The sequence below is a fragment of the Eleutherodactylus coqui genome, chromosome 11, assembly GCF_035609145.1.
Source record: "Eleutherodactylus coqui strain aEleCoq1 chromosome 11, aEleCoq1.hap1, whole genome shotgun sequence".
In the NCBI taxonomy this organism is placed as follows: Eukaryota; Metazoa; Chordata; class Amphibia; order Anura; family Eleutherodactylidae; genus Eleutherodactylus; species Eleutherodactylus coqui.
Window position 1 is genome coordinate 5395453 of NC_089847.1, and position 16217 is coordinate 5411669.

The window sequence follows — 16217 nt, forward strand, 5'->3', positions numbered from 1 at the left end:
GCTTCTGTATGCAGTGACTGTTTCCTCCTGGTGTCTGCGCTGCGTGATGTACATACAGGAACACAGACGCCGGGGGGAGCATGGTGTCTGCGTACAGAAGCCGCAGGAAAGCTGCTTTGGTGAGTAAAACTACTTGCGGCCATGATTGTTGTTCAAGGGCACCAAGGTGGCGCACTATTACTATTGCGGCCATTAAGGGGGGAGGCACACTATTATTATTGGGGGCCACTAACACCTTTGGAGCCCTTATTGGGAGCACTATTATTGGGCCACTAAGGGGGGCTATGACTACAGGGGCCACTGAGAGGCCATGTTTTATCTTGAGATAAGCCTCACACCCTTTTATACTGGTCGGTATTTTTTGGTGACAATGGCGGCACCCTAGCCGCGGCCCCCATTATTTACCACGCCGGTGTAGAATCAGTAAGAGTCATGTGACCGCGGAGAAGGCGATGTATACAGTACAAGTTTTATTAATACTGGGTTGTCACAGTGCGGAGTTACCGTCAGCGCAATTCTGAGTGAAAAAGATGAACTAGAAAAAGAATAAAGCATAAAAGTCATGAGGGAAGGAGGCAACAGAAGCGGAAGAACAGCGAGCAGAAGACGGTTACACGTTGGTAAGACACAGTGTTGGGGGGGCTGCCCCTCCCCCCAAATCTAACATCATACAAGATGGGGTGAAGCGTAGGGCCCGGCGGTCAGGCAGCGAGGTTACAGATACAGGCCTGTGAACACACATACAAACGGAGACACGGAAATCCAGTGTAAGGGGGGCTCTGTACAACGACGTGTTATACACACACGGGGGGCTTCATATATAAAGGGACTGACCAGGCTGTCCGCGAGGGACGTAGAGGGGGAGGGGAGCGTTGTGCTTGCATTCGCCTTTCCTTGGTCTCCTGCTTCTTCTCTCTCCCTAAGGGGCCGCGGGGGACCCTTCACGTGATGCATAGCTGCTGGAGGGGCTACCACAACAAATAAAAAAACGGATCCTATTCATTTCTATGGGACTTGCGTCAAAGTGCATCATCGCCTCCCCGGCTCCTCCTACCGCTGAGGTCAATAGGAGCCGGACTAATGGTGGCACGAGCTGCGCCGATCGCGGTCCGCAGTCACTGGCAGGGAGGGAGTCACCGCCGCTGCATTATTATTGCCGTTATCCTATTGCTAGAGCGAGGGGCTCCAGGAGGGTCAGCGCAGCTCATGACCTACACATGAGGACCGCGTACTGCAGACCCCCAGACCGTCCCCGCTGTGTCATCCACTACTCCTGTCCGCACCGGCTATCCCTTCTGTACAGGGGGAGCAAACCGAGCAGAAGGAGACCGCAGAACTCCGCCATCTCTTCCCGAAGTTACAGGCCTGAAGCCTGAGGCTGCAGTACAAACACACACGACGGCCAGGCAGGATGTGGACGGCGATCAGGATCCACTCAGGACAACAAGGGGTCAGAAGGGATGCGTTGTCACCGGTCTCTCAGCAGTGCAGCCATAGGCTTTGGGCCGGTCACATCCGGCAGAGGCAGAGCGGTTTTCACATCTGTAGTCTTCACAAGTTTATATTTCATTTTTCCCTCACATCTCCCATTACTAAGCGGTTGAGCAGTGCGGTCGACACCCCTGAGATCAGCGGCGCCCTCCTTACAGCTGCTCCTTCTTCATCACTTGCCTTTCCCTCTCCTCAGACTTGCTAGGTTCTCCTCACTCGCACCCCTCTGATTCACCATCCTGTTTGCGCCTTCCTGCAACCTTTACTGAACCCCTGTTGTTCACAGTCTTATTGATGGGACACAGGCCCAGGCTGCGCATGTGTTGCATACAAGGTAAGGCGGTCTGACGGCGGCGGTGTTCTCACAGCGGAAATCCAGCTGATACATCAGAACTACAAAACCTCGCTGGGAGGAATACGACGGCTCATGTGAATAAATGCATTGAAAATAATGGGTACTTTTAACACGTGCGTTCCATCAGTATCACAACCGGACAGGACTTGTACGGGAAAGTCCCCCGTGTGACTACAGCCTCATAGAGATCCATTAACTCTACGATCGTGTAGATCTTAAACATTGCTTAAAGGAGCAGATCATTCCACACCACGCAGCGCAATATCCCACTGCAGTAAGCCGCAGGCCTAAGGGCTCATTCACACGACCGGATGCGTTTTTACCTTCGCCCGTACGCACCGTATATTCGCATGAATGAATTTTTGACACGATCGAGTCCTGATCTTAATTGTCGCATTTCAAGCTATTCCCACAGGCGCTGCTGCGTGTATGTAAAAAAAACACGCTAAAGCGACGGTAAGCAACAATCGAGATAAAATGAACGGAATGACGATTAATGCCTAATTACAGAGAATTAATGCCATTGTACGCAGGATAACCCCCTCCCCTCCCTTTTTTCCAGCTGCCATAGAAGTCTATGGGAGCTTGCTGCATATCACGGCGAAAGATAGGGCAAGACCGATCTCTTCACGCGGCGTATAAAAAAGACGACCGGAAAAGAGTAGGTCCTTTTTTTCGTGCGCAAATATTTTCAATCCAATGCTTCGCGACGTTTTTATGCGTGGAAATACCTGCGTAAATATGGTCATCTGAATAAGCCCTAAATGTGGATTCTGATGCAGAAGTGAATGCAGATTTAGGCCACTTTCAATTCCACCTGAAAACCCGCAGTCGGACATGACGATTCTGATTTATCGCATGATGACAAATCCCACTGCGGATTTTGGACACAATTCTGCCCGTGTGAAAGGTTCCTAAGGGGTCTAAACCAGAGCGGAGTAGATCACGGACCGATGAGATCTCGTGTCGGTTATAGATCACGTAATCATTTCTCTGAGAACTTCAGATACTGATGGAGGAAATTCAGTAAAGTTGCAGGATGACGTAGACGGGACATTTCACTGTCTTCACCCCAATCCGTGGGACTCCTATGGCCCTATAGCAAAGTCTTACTCACAGTCTCCCCCTACAGGTCTGCATTGTCATACGACCAATAACCAATCACCCTACATCAACCATCAAACCCAGGACAGAAAATCCACATCCAAAACCTTCCTGCAACAATAACACCTGCAAAAGCTGCTCCTCACATGCCTTACCTATTACCGCACCCCAGTAATATAGGGGGACCCTCCCGGCTGGTTCCTGATGGACTTGTGCAAATACTGTATTTGCAACTGTAATAAGGTCCATTCACAAAAAATTGTCCTGCCCCCTAAATGACTTCACGCGTACCCCAAGAAGTCCTTCCTGCAAGAAGTTTCAAGACTAAAGTCGGAGGCTGCACTACTGAAAGAGACATTGTGTGCTTCCAAATCGCCGGCCGTATCCACATCTACATCCTGCCTGGCTTCAATAATTGTGTGTATATATGTGGACATGGATGTGGACGGTAATTCGGATGCACGCAGCGTCTCCATGCCAACACTGTACCTTGCAGTGGTGCAGCCTTTGGGCAGTTTTCACATTTTTCCACTCAGTGAAGGGATGTCTTCTAGAATTTCTTCTCCTTTAAACTGTCATAAGTTCTAAAGTTTTACCCTAACCGGTCGTGGGCAATTCGGTGACAGAAGCGCACCGCCGGTCACCATCTTTCTGCAGGCGTCTGAATCTCATTGATACGACAGGCAGGAGAACTTAGGTTTCTGCTACAATTTATGAGAGCTCATTGCAGTTCTCCACCTGGCCAGCAGGTGGCATTAGAACAGGGCTACATCTCTCCATATTGATCTGCGGCCCCGGCTCCGCCAGAGCTGCTAAAAATATTCTCTGTCTCTGCTCTAAATCTCCGCACTTCCTTCTGGCGAGATAAAAGTTATCCTCTTGTTACTCTCTGAAAAAATACGGCTCTATAGTAAGTGCCCGCTACGGGGGCCATATCGCCAGGCCCAGGGTAAGTGCCCGCTATGGGGGCCATATCGCCAGGCCCAGGGTAAGTGCCCGCTACGGGGGCCATATCGCCAGGCCCAGAGTAAGTGCCCGCTACGGGGGCCATATCGCCAGGCCCAGGGGCTCGTGCTACATTACCCTCAGAGGCTTTCAGCATTACTGGGGTGACACATCCATCGTGTGCACACAGATGTGCGCCTCTATCAACAGGCCGATCACCATGTGTAGGGACGAGTTCACGTTAAGGAAATGCCCCCCACACAATCTTCGGGGTGACAAGAAGGAATCAAATAGTCTATAGGGGGATCATAAATTAATGGCGGGAACCCTATGAGTCCTAAGTGCTATTTTCTACAGGGCATAAGTGCAGAGGTGGTCCTGGGACGCAGGGGGACTGCTCCTCACTACACAGCGTGGGCACACAGGTGGCACAAGGCTGGTTCTGAATGGCACTAGAAGAGAGGCCTCTGTGATCAGTAAAGGCAGGGTCCCTGCGAGCTCAGCTATTCCGGCACTACCATGAGACCAAAAATGGGAGGCCATTGCTGTGCCGGAGCGACTACTCCACCTATCATGTGAACGAAACACGGCAGCCGCCCAGAGTCCAAAACAACCGCTTGGCACAAATTGTAGAGTAAGAAAGTTTGGGGCTGTGGGGGCATTGTGTCCTGACGCCGCGGGTTGTCCAGAGTCCTGCATTGTGTGCTGCGTAGTGCAGACGTCCCATCCATCCGCCCTCATTGGCCCAACCAGTATAGATCCGTGGGCCCGAACCAGGCGATCCGGAGGAGACTGAGCTACAAGAGGCTGGAGGGTCCGTCGTCTGGTGCCGCGGTCCTCAAGTCACACGGCTGCAATGAAGATAAAGTCACAAGATGTGCGCCTCCTGCATAGTGAGGTCCTGGTACATAGAGACCAGTCCATGCTGCTCTAACCCTCCATGGCGGTGACCGGTAGATACACCATGGTCTGCCGTAGCAGCGACGTCTTCTGACACTATGTTCATTGCAGCGCTGTGCGCCCCTGCGTACAGGGGGGTTGTCAGCTGCCGTTACAGACCATTTCCTTACATCCTAATGCTACTTCATTGGAAATGGTCGGTACAGTCCTCACCGGGGCGGAGAATGGTCAAAAAGCTTCGGTCAGTCTTCAAACTTAACCTTTCTAGCCCCGGAGAGACCTGCATAGTAAGGGTTAAGCACCCCTTGGTTTCTGGGTTTGCTTGCGTCACAGTATATTTCACTCCCCTCCCCCAGAGCACCAATCCTTAATCCTATTGACCCTCGAATCAAGATCACAAGATCCGAGGTGCAGAGCGGTCGTTGGTCAGGGTTCGGCGTAACCGCACCCCTCTACGTATGGATGCCAGCATGTCACCAGCCGGTGGTTCTGACCCACTCCCTCCCCCTGTCGGAGCAGGAATCTGACTCTTGTCTGGAGCTGAAGGGAAAGGGAATTGCCCATCCCCCAGGGCATGCGCCCCTGCTACAAGCTCCCCGATCTTCTCCACTAGACTGTGCCGATTGGCAGCCAGAAGACCTCCGCCCACATCTTCCTCATCTGCTCCGCCCCCTCCATACACTGACATTTCTCCGGCACCCCCCCAGGCTGCATTGGGGAGACTGAGGCGCTTGGGAGAAGACTTGGCATAGTCAAGGGGGCTTCCATCATCCGCTCCTAGATAGAAGACGCACTCTTCACTTCCGACACGCGACCGCCCCCCCAGTCCTCCTCCGGGAGAGTCGGGCACAGTGGGTGTTCTTACTGGCACAATGGGAGGGCGACATGGAATGGGTCCGGCGTTGGATAAAGTGCGTCTGACTGTGGGCTTGGTGGAAGGAGTACGTCTTATGGTGGCCACACCTGGTGTCGAGCTCGACTGTGGGGGTGGGGGTGCAGATCCAGCGGGGGGCATGGCGGTGGGCAGTCCGGCTGTGGAGGCTGGACGCTTGGTCTGAAGCATGCGGCGGTAATTCTGTGCCAAGCTGCTGCTCCGGGGAACTGTGGAGGATCGGTCAAAGTCCCCAGAGCTGTCACCATCTGCATCTCCATTCACTGAGTAACAGTCGTAGTCAGAACCTGTGCAAAGAACGGCAAGTAAGGAGGGCGAATGTCCACGGCAAAGGAAGGCGCAGTCCATGTAAGCCGATCATCGGACCGTGAAACCTTCTGCAACCTTCTACTAGACCTTGTGTTTCACTTCCACTACATTTCAAGATCTCTGCTGATTTTGTATTTTATATCCAGAAGCTGAAAACTCATCCTGGCCTCGTTCTGCAACCACTGCTGAGGGTTTGTTACAATGCATCAGTATAGACAATCCTCTGAGGAGAACACATCAGCAGCACACATCTATCTCCTGTCCTGATGGTTTGTTACAATGTATCAGTGCAGGCAACATGTATCAGTCTGGAGTTAGAGAGAATTGACTAGGGTGGATACATTGTAACAAACCTTCAGCTGTGAAACGTATTAGGTCAGGGTAGGTTTTCAGTCCCTAGATGTAAAAATGAATGGTCCTAGTCACTGACAGCAATCAGAGATCCTGAAAATGTTGAGGAGAAAGTTGCACTTTTCATGACATATTGTTGAAGCTTTACCTCCAGGATGCTGCGCCGGCTCTAACACATATATTCCTGCATGGCAGATCCACACAAAGAATCTGCGCCAAAGTCTGCTTGATGCAAATTTGAAGCAGATTCCACGCTGCTCAAATGAATTGAAGGTGTGAAATCAGCGGTACATTTGCCACGTAGATAAATTCCCTTGGGGTTTGTTCACGGGGCGGATTCCGCTGTGGAATTTTCTGCATGGAATTCACTTATTGACGGTGCGGGTTATGAGCGGTAGCAGAAGCTGCAGTCTGAACATAACCTGTTGGAGTTGCAAATTTTGGCTCGGATCTGCAGCAGACTTCATTCCATTCAATCGAAAAGGTGACATCTGCTGCAGATCTGCAACAAAATCTACCACGTATCAACACAACCTAAAGATACGTTCGGATGGCGGAATGCAACATGGATTTTTCTGCATGCCTTCTGCATGGCCGTGGATCTTCACCCTTTCCAATGAGCAAAATCCACATGCAGAATTCCCAATGTGGGATCCACATCAGTTTTTTTTTCCCCACATACGTATTTAAAGTCCACGGCGCATATTCCTATTGAAGGCAATGGGAATTGCAGCGGAACTTGCTGTGGAATTGCCACGTGAACATACCCCGTAAGCTTTACATTTCCAGTTGTGGCCGCAGTTAACCCTTTGGGGGTGCTTTCCACATGTTACCTTGTGAAGGGATGGTGTCCTCGGAGCAGGAAGGCGTCGTAGTTTGGGTGCTGTAGCCACTGGAATACTGCAGAGAGTCGCGGCTGCTCTTCTGGTGCTCCAGACTCAACCCCCGGGTGAGAACCATAGCGAGGTCGCTGGCAGCGGGCGACACCTCCTCCCCGTGCTGCAAGAGCAGAGCGGAGAAATGTGAGCCCTCAACTAGCACAGGGATGACGGGCTGGAGAAATATATGAGGAGTCGGGGCAGTTAAGTCAGGGGTGCCCTGAGCCTGCAGGACCTCAGAGGGGCAATTACCAGATGCGAACCAGCCAGGCAGCGTCCCGACAAGCATTTAACGTACTCCATCGTAACTCCAGTCCAGCGGCTGTAATCAGGCAGTGGCTCCTGACCTCCACCATCCTCACCCCAGTGTCTGCATTCCTGCACGCAGACGCCGTCCTGTACACCGGCAGAGGGGTTAGGAATTACAGTCCGATTACAACAGCAGCCATGAGATTGGAGCTACAGATGGAATGCGTTAAATGCTTAATGTTGTCCGGTTGCTGCCCTGCTGGAGGTCCGCTACAGGGGACTCTCTTAATACTGGCACCACTAGCGGGGGTCACTAAAAGCAGCACTACTATTAGTGAGGCCACAATTACTACTGGAACCACTAAGGGGGACACTATTACTACTGGGGTCCCTAACGGGTTCACTATTACTACTGGGGTCCCTAAAGGGTTCACGATTATTACTGGGACCCCTATGAGGATCACTATTACTATAAGGCTGCATTCCCACGAATGTATATCGGCTCGGTTTTTAAGCCTCTACGCTATTTGCAATATAAGGAGGCGGGACGGACCTAAGTTCCGAGAATTAGCCCCGCCCCGTCCCGCTTCTCCCCATTGCAAATAGTGCAGAGGGGCGAAGAGAAGGCAGAGAGGGGGTGGGAGCTCAGTTCCTGCTCCTGGCTCTTCCATCCTCCCCCCCCCCCCCCTCCCTCCATGCACATGAGGACGACGTATATCGGCTCGGCGTGAAAACTGATCCGATATACATTTGTGGGAATGCAGCCTAAGAGTCATTAATTGAGTCACTATTAAAATTGGGACCACTAACAGGGTTATTATTACTATTGGGGCCACTATTAATACTGGGACTACAATGGGTGGGGGGGTCACTATTAAAACTGGAGCAACTAATGGGGGCACTATTACTATTGGGGCCACTACTGGGGCATTGTTACTCTGTCACTTCACACAAATCTCAATACTTCAAATATCTGATGTATTGGCACTTTCAAAGCCTGTAAAATGAGTGTTTTGTTTGTTTTTTGCAGGGGGGACACATTTAATGGTGTTTTCCAGGCAGCATCAGCTGTCGGTGCAGCGCTACACCGGGGTCAGAAAGGAAGCCGCTGCTCTACCCCTGTATAGTGGCCGACGCTCGTAATTGCTGGCTGGAGTCCAATTGATTTCAATGAGAGGTGTGCCTGCAATTACAAGCGCCGGCCACTAGACAGGGGTCAGAGCAGGGGCTTTTGTTCTGACCCCAGCGTAGCCCTGCACTGACAGCCGATGCTGCCTGGAAAACCCCTTTAACAGTTCGCCCCAGGCGGCATAGCAGCTTGGTGCACCCCTGGTGACAGCAGAATACATCATCTCCTCTGCACCACTTACCTTGGCAGCGATGACAGCTGGAGACATCCGTGGCCGGTAAGGGTCCTCAAAGCCTGGGTAGCCGGGGCCCAGCTCTGCTTCCCTCAGATGTTCCACGCGGTCCTTTCTGCGCTGAAGGGAACTTGCAGGCGGGGTTTCATACGGACCAGACCGTGACCAGTCCTGCAGAACATACAGCATTAGAGAGCTTGTCCAGTGTGCTATTCAGGATCTCTTCTTGCTGTCTATGAATGGGAAAGTTTTGTTTAACTCCATTAGCTGAAAACCCATTCTGACCCAATACATCTCACAGCTGCAGATTTGTTACAGTGCATCAGTGAACAAATCAGCAGCAAAAATCTCTCTTTTGTCCTGATAGTTTGTTACAATGTATCCGTCTGGCATCACAAAGGATTGTCTACACTGCATAAAATGTGACATCAGCCTCTGGATGTAAACAAACTGTTTCCAGTCACTGCCAGCAAGCAGAGCTCCTGAAAACGGCAAGGAGACGAAATGCACTTTACATGGGACTGCACAACACTCATCAGATGCTGTGATACTTACCGACGTGGGGGAGCTGCACTCGCTGACTGACTGGCAGGTCTCGGAGGCTTCTGAAGATGCGGAGCTTGAGGATTTCTGATGGAGGGAAGAAGATATGAGAGAGGAAGGCGCGACGCTCTGCTCGTCTCCTGCACACCTGTCTCCGCACTCACCTGGCTCGTCATGTCCGAGGGCATGGGCGATGGCGGCTTGGAGTAGGTCGCTTCATGGGAACTGCATCCGGAGTCTTGGGAGGAGGCGCTCACCAGCCGCTGGGCTCCTCCTGTAGACTGCGGGAGGCTGCGATAGCGACACGCGGAACCCGGTGAGTGGGGGTGCGAGGCGGCTGGCCAGGAGGGGACAGTTTTTGTACTGTGGTAAATGGTCAGAGCATCGATGATGTGAGACACCGTTACACCGCCACAGACAGAATACTACACCTCTCACATATACCGGGGTGTGTGGGGGCGATGACGGGGCGGTGTCGGGGGGCCGCAGACAACTCACCTGCACATACTAGACTTGCGAGACCCCGAGCTGCTGGGGGAGGAGGGGGGCGTCTGGTATGACCAGGAGTAGTCAGATCCCTTCAAATCCTTAATGACCTGCCAGAAAAGAGAATTATTGCAGAGCCATCATTGCTGCAGATGCAGTGGAGGCTGCTGCAGCAGAGCCGCTGCAGTGGAGGCTGCTGCAGCAGAGCCGCTGCAGTGGAGGCTGCTACAGCAGCCAATCACAGCAGGCGAAGGCAGACAGGTGACCGACTGCAGCCGCCACTTCCTTAGTGCCACTTCTTCTGCAGCTACCATTTTTCTCTGCATTTTGTCCTTCATCACCGCCATATAGAACGTCAGTGCAAGAGCGAAGCCGCAACCGGGCACAACACGTCTTAATCTGCAACAACATATAAGGCCACCGACCAGTGGGATATATGGAACTGTGCAGTCCCATGTAAATAAAGCTTTATCACAGCCTTCTAACATGCCTTGGGTTTCATTTCCTTTCCATTTTCAAGATCAATGCTTGCTGTCAGTTAATGCAAAACATCTTAAATTCTGCCAGACCAACAATCTCATCCTGACCTAACATTTCTTACAGCTGAGAGTTTGTTACAATGTAACCAGCTTGTATATCACCGAGGCAGCCAAGTTCCCGTTGAAGAAATATATTTCACCGTAGGGAACCACAAGAAATATAAAATATAACTTTTATTAAGTTAGATAAAAAGAAAAAGAAAATATTGTGCGATATAAAGTGATAGAATAGATCTATGCTGATATAATGATAAGACTAGGAGGTCTCATATGTATACTGATTGTTTTCTTAAAGTCCAGATATTCCCTTTAAGAAAGAAATCTTATATGACCCATTGGGAACTCTATGTGATACATAAACTCTCTCTCCCTTCTAAGTTGGTAGGAATTGGTTTAAATCAATTCTCCTATTATCCAGTGTATCAGATAATATAGTCGAAGGGGAGATGTGTAGATGTTGACAGGGATTACTAAGTGCCCCAATCACAGATGGAAGTGTCAACTGGGATCCTATATCCCCAAATTCAATGGAGTATGTATTCACTTTGAGATATATAGAATCCTAGGGTTATATATCAGGCTGGAACAAATGAATAAGTCACCACAATAGATGATTTGTAAATCCTGGGTTCCTATTTTATGGTAACCCACATATACCTACAATCATCAAGGGATGGATACACATCCCAAAGTCCAATGGTGCATATTCAAAAGGATGGCTTATGAATTTATAGAGCAATGCGCGGTATGCCCTAGATGACAGGAATAGCCAAAAGGCAAAGTTCTGGCCATCCAAAGTCTTTGTAACAAAGATCAAAGGTTTTTTCTTTGATTAATATAGAGAACTCCTTTCAGAGGAAAAATATATACTGATCTGAGATATAACTACAGATCATATATATTACTCTGAGATATAACTACAGATCATTTTGCTGTTGGTATAAGTGACTTCTGTCATACAGAAAAAACTTTGGGTGTACCCCTGCAGTAATATGACAGAAGTCACTTATACCAACAGCAAAATGATCTGAAGTTATATCTCAGAGTAATATATATGATCTGTAGTTATATCTCAGAGTAATATATATGATCTGTAGTTATATCTCAGAGTAATATATATGATCTGTAGTTATATCTCAGAGTAATATATATGATCTGTAGTTATATCTTAGAGTAATATATATGATCTGTAGTTATATCTCAGAGTAATATATATGATCTGTAGTTATATCTCAGAGTAATATATATGATCTGTAGTTATATCTCAGAGTAATATATATGATCTGTAGTTATATCTCAGAGTAATATATATGATCTGTAGTTATATCTTAGAGTAATATATATGATCTGTAGTTATATCTCAGATCAGTATATATTTTTCCTCTGAAAGGAGTTCTCTATATGAATCAAAGAAAAAACCTTTGATCTTTGTTACATAGACTTTGGATGGCCAGAACGTTGCCTTTTGGCTATTCCTGTCATCTAGGGCATACCGCGCATTGCTCTATAAATTCATAAGCCATCCTTTTGAATATGCACCATTGGACTCTGGGATGTGTATCCATCCCTTGATGATTGTAGGGATATGTGGGTTACCATAAAATAGGAACCCAGGATTTACAAATCATCTATTGTGGTGACTTATTCATTTGTTCCAGCCTGATATATAACCCTAGGATTCTATATATCTCAAAGTGAATACATACTCCATTGAATTTGGGGATATAGGATCCCAGTTGACACTTCCATCTGTGATTGGGGCACTTAGTAATCCCTGTCAACATCTACACATCTCCCCTTCGACTATATTATCTGATACACTGGATAATAGGAGAATTGATTTAAACCAATTCCCACCAACTTAGAAGGGAGAGAGAGTTTATGTATCACATAGAGTTCCCAATGGGTCATATAAGATTTCTTTCTTAAAGGGAATATCTGGACTTTAAGAAAGCAATCAGTATACATATGAGACCTCCTAGTCTTATTATATCAGCATAGATCTATTCTATCACTTTATATCGCACAATATTTTCTTTTTCTTTTTATCTAACTAATAAAAGTTATATTTTACATTTCTTGTGGTTCCCTACGGTGAAATACAATGTAACCAGCCTAGTCATTCCTCTGTGGACCCCAGACTGATACAGGTTACTTGCCTGAACTGATACAATGTAACAAACCCGTTTTGTGAGTTGTGAGACACTAAAACTTGCAAGAAAATAGAGCCTATTACTTGCCATGGCTGTATTTACACGGGCAAGTTTTCTCTCTCAGCGTGAAACGTGCAAATAACCTGCAGTAATGTGATGTGACGCATCGCGCCTACAGAGAACACTGCAGGAATACAAGCACGATATCCGACAAGGTTCTCGGAGCGATATCGCGCTCGCCTGTATAAATACGGCCTAAATTTCAGGGGCTGCTCTGATGGGGCCGGCCTTGTTCACATGGTAGCTCTTTAGGGGCTGTCATACTGCTTTAGTGCGCCTCTGGTTTACGTATGGACTTCGGCCGTGTGTCCTGGCCTGACCGCCGGCCTCTGGATCCTAAGGCTGACTATCATACAAGTGAGTGATGCTCAGCGTTTGGGTCAGGAGGCCGGCGGTCAGGCTGGGACACACGGCCGAAGTCCATACGTAAACCAGAGACGCGCTAGAGCAGTATGCAGCCCCTCACTGGAACGGATGCAGAATCCAAGTATTTAATATGGGGGGGGGGACTTTTCCAAAAGCAAATTTCTAATCTGTGCATGGAAAAAAAAGAAGTGAAATGTAACTTTTTGACATTAATGTGCTAAATTCGTGTTCGGAAATCTGCATGCAAATTTGTCCATTGAAAAGGGCTAAATCCGCAGAAAACTGAAATACGAAGCCGGAGTTTGATGTGGATGCTGCCATATGTAGGTAAATAGGATCACGGGGGCATCAGAGGAGGTCCAGGGGCGCAAGATGAGAACATCAGGGCTCAGTTGTCAACACTATCTTAACCCCTTAGTGACGGAGCTTTTTTGCTTTTTCCCATTTTTGTTTTTTCCTACTCCCTTTAAAAAAATCGTAGCTCCTTTATTTATCCATCGCCGTCGCTGTATGAGGGCTTGTTTTTTGCGGGATGAGTTGTATTTTTCAATGGCGCTATTTATTGTACCATATAATTTACTGAAAAACTTTTTTAAAATTCTTAGCGGAGAGAAATGGAAAAAAAACGACATTCCACCATCTTTCGGTGCGTCCTGTTTCTACGGCGCACAAACTGCAACACAAACGACCTGATATTTTTATTCTATGGGTCAGTACGATTACTACGATACCAAACTTATATAGTATTTTTTTTGCTGTAGTACTTTAATTTTTTTTTTTTAAGATATTTAATTTTTTTCAATTATTTTCTGCGGTCATTTTGTGAGCGCAATACCTTTTTTATTTTTTCGTCGACGTAGTTGAGCAAGGGCTCATTTTTTGCGGGATGTCCTGAAGTTTCCGATAGTATCAATTTGGAATACATACGACTTTTTGATCGCTTTTTATTGCGTTTTTTCTGGGAGACAGGGTAACTAAAAAAGTGTATTTCTGGTGTTCTTTATTTTTTTTTTCAGACGACGTTCATTGTGTGGGAAAAATAATGCACTACTTTGATAGATCTGACTTTTACGGACGCGGCGATATCAAATACATATTTTTATGTTATGATTTTGATTTTTTAATAATGGATATAGCAAAAGGGTGATTTAAACTTTTATAACTTTTTTTTTTTAACAATTAAAAAAACTTTATTGATTATTTTTTTTACATTACTTTGAAGTCCCCCTGGGGGACTTTAACATGCGATGCTTTGATCGCTCCTGCAGTATGACGTAATGCTATAGCATTACGTCATACTGCTTTTTTACAGGCAGTCTTTCAAGCCACCCTGTGTGGATGGCTTGATAGGCAGTCTGCTAAGGCAGCCCTGGGGCCATTCATTAGGCCCCCGGCTGCCATGACACCTGCACGGATCCCCCGATCTCACAGCGGGGGGGCCGTGCGGGACCCCGAACAGCGTTCGGAGGATTTAAATGCCGCTGTCAGAATTGACAGCGGCATTTAAAGGGTTAATAGCCGCGATCGGCCGAACGCAGCTATTGCCCGCGGGTGTCAGCTGTAATAAACAGCTGATGCCCGCGCTGTATGGAGGGAGATAGCACCGCTACCTCCCTCCATACACGTCCTGCAACAGCAGGACGTAGTTTTACGATAGGGCTGTCACTAAGGGGTTAAAGGAAAAGTGTCTTTGTTGCCCACAGCGACCAGAGAGCAGCCGCCGTTTCTGAAAGTATTGTGGTAAAATGACAGCTGTGCTGTGATGGGTTGCTAGGGGCAACGAAGACCGGTTTTGTTTTAGACAGTATTAATAAATAAAACCCGCTGTTCTTCCTCTCTAGAGTCACTGGTCAGACCGCACATGGAATATTGGGGACAGTTTTGGGCAGCGGTGCTCAAGAAGGACAGATAAGAGCTTGAGTGGGTACAAAGGGGGCAACTAAAGTAATAAATGGAATGAGCGGAATTGGGGTTATTTAGTTTAGAAAGAGACAACTAAGGGGCGACCTAATAACTATGTATAATATATCAGGGATCAGTACAGAGATCTCTCCCATCATCTATTATACCCAGGACTGTAACAAGGGGGCGCTCTAATAACTATGTATAATATATCAGGGGTCAGTACAGAGATCTCTCCCATCATCTATTATACCCAGGACTGTAACAAGGGGGCGCTCTAATAACTATGTATAATATATCAGGGGTCAGTACAGAGATCTCTCCCATCATCTATTATACCCAGGACTGTAACAAGGGGGCGCTCTAATAACTATGTATAATATATCAGGGGTCAGTACAGAGATCTCTCCCATCATCTATTTATACCCAGGAGTGTAACAAGGGGGCACTCTAATAACTATGTATAATATATCAGGGGTCAGTACAGAGATCTCTCCCATCATCTATTATACCCAGGACTGTAACAAGGGGGCGCTCTAATAACTATGTATAATATATCAGGGGTCAGTACAGAGATCTCTCTCATCATCTATTTATACCCAGGACTGTAACAAGGGGGCGCTCTAATAACTATGTATAATATCTCAGGGGACAATACAGAGATCTCTCTTATCATCTATTATACCCAGGACTGTAACAAGGGGGCGCTCTAATAGCTATGTATAGATATATCAGCTGTCAGTACAGAAATCTCTTCCATCATCTGTTATACCCAGGACTGTAACAAGGGGGCGCTCTAATAACTATGTATAGATATATCAGGGATCAGTACAGAGATCTCCCCCATCATCTATTATACCCAGGACTATAACAAGAAGGCGCTCCAATAACTATGTATAGATATATCAGGGGTCAGTACAGAGATCTCTCCCATCATCTATTATACCCAGGACTGTAACAAGGGGGCGCTCTAATAACTATGTATAGATATATCAGGGATCAGTACAGAGATCTCCCCCATCATCTATTATACCCAGGACTATAACAAGAAGGCGCTCCAATAACTATGTATAGATATATCAGGGGTCAGTACAGAGATCTCTCCTATCATCTATTATACCAGGACTGTAACAAGGGGGCGCTCTAATAACTATGTATAGATATATCAGGGGTCAGTACAGGGATCTCTCCCATCATCTATTATACCCAGGACTGTAACAAGGGGGCGCTCTAATAACTATGTATAATATATCTGGGGTCTGTACAGAGATCTCTCCCATCATCTATTATACCCAGGACTGTAACAAGGGGGCGCTCAAATAACTATATATAG

At 47.5% G+C, this 16217-nt stretch overlaps 1 protein-coding gene across 4 annotated transcripts in view; it reads right to left on the bottom strand.

The window, feature by feature from the left end:
* Nucleotides 1–448: 448 nt before the first annotated feature.
* Nucleotides 449–16217, bottom strand: part of MTSS2 (MTSS I-BAR domain containing 2) — a 39314-nt gene continuing 23545 nt past the window's right edge. For 2 of the 4 annotated variants that reach the window (XM_066583907.1, XM_066583906.1), the window contains exons 9-14: nt 9877–9974; nt 9543–9669; nt 9391–9465; nt 8845–9006; nt 7181–7346; nt 449–5974 (exon numbers count right to left, since the gene is read on the bottom strand). In XM_066583907.1, coding sequence (XP_066440004.1) covers nt 5190–5974; nt 7181–7346; nt 8845–9006; nt 9391–9465; nt 9543–9669; nt 9877–9974 — 1413 coding nt within the window. In that variant the 3' untranslated portion in view covers nt 449–5189. Of the gene's footprint in view, nt 5975–7180; nt 7347–8844; nt 9007–9390; nt 9466–9542; nt 9742–9876; nt 9975–16217 lie in introns of all 4 variants that reach the window. The other 2 variants (XM_066583905.1, XM_066583904.1) reach the window with 1 other exon arrangement.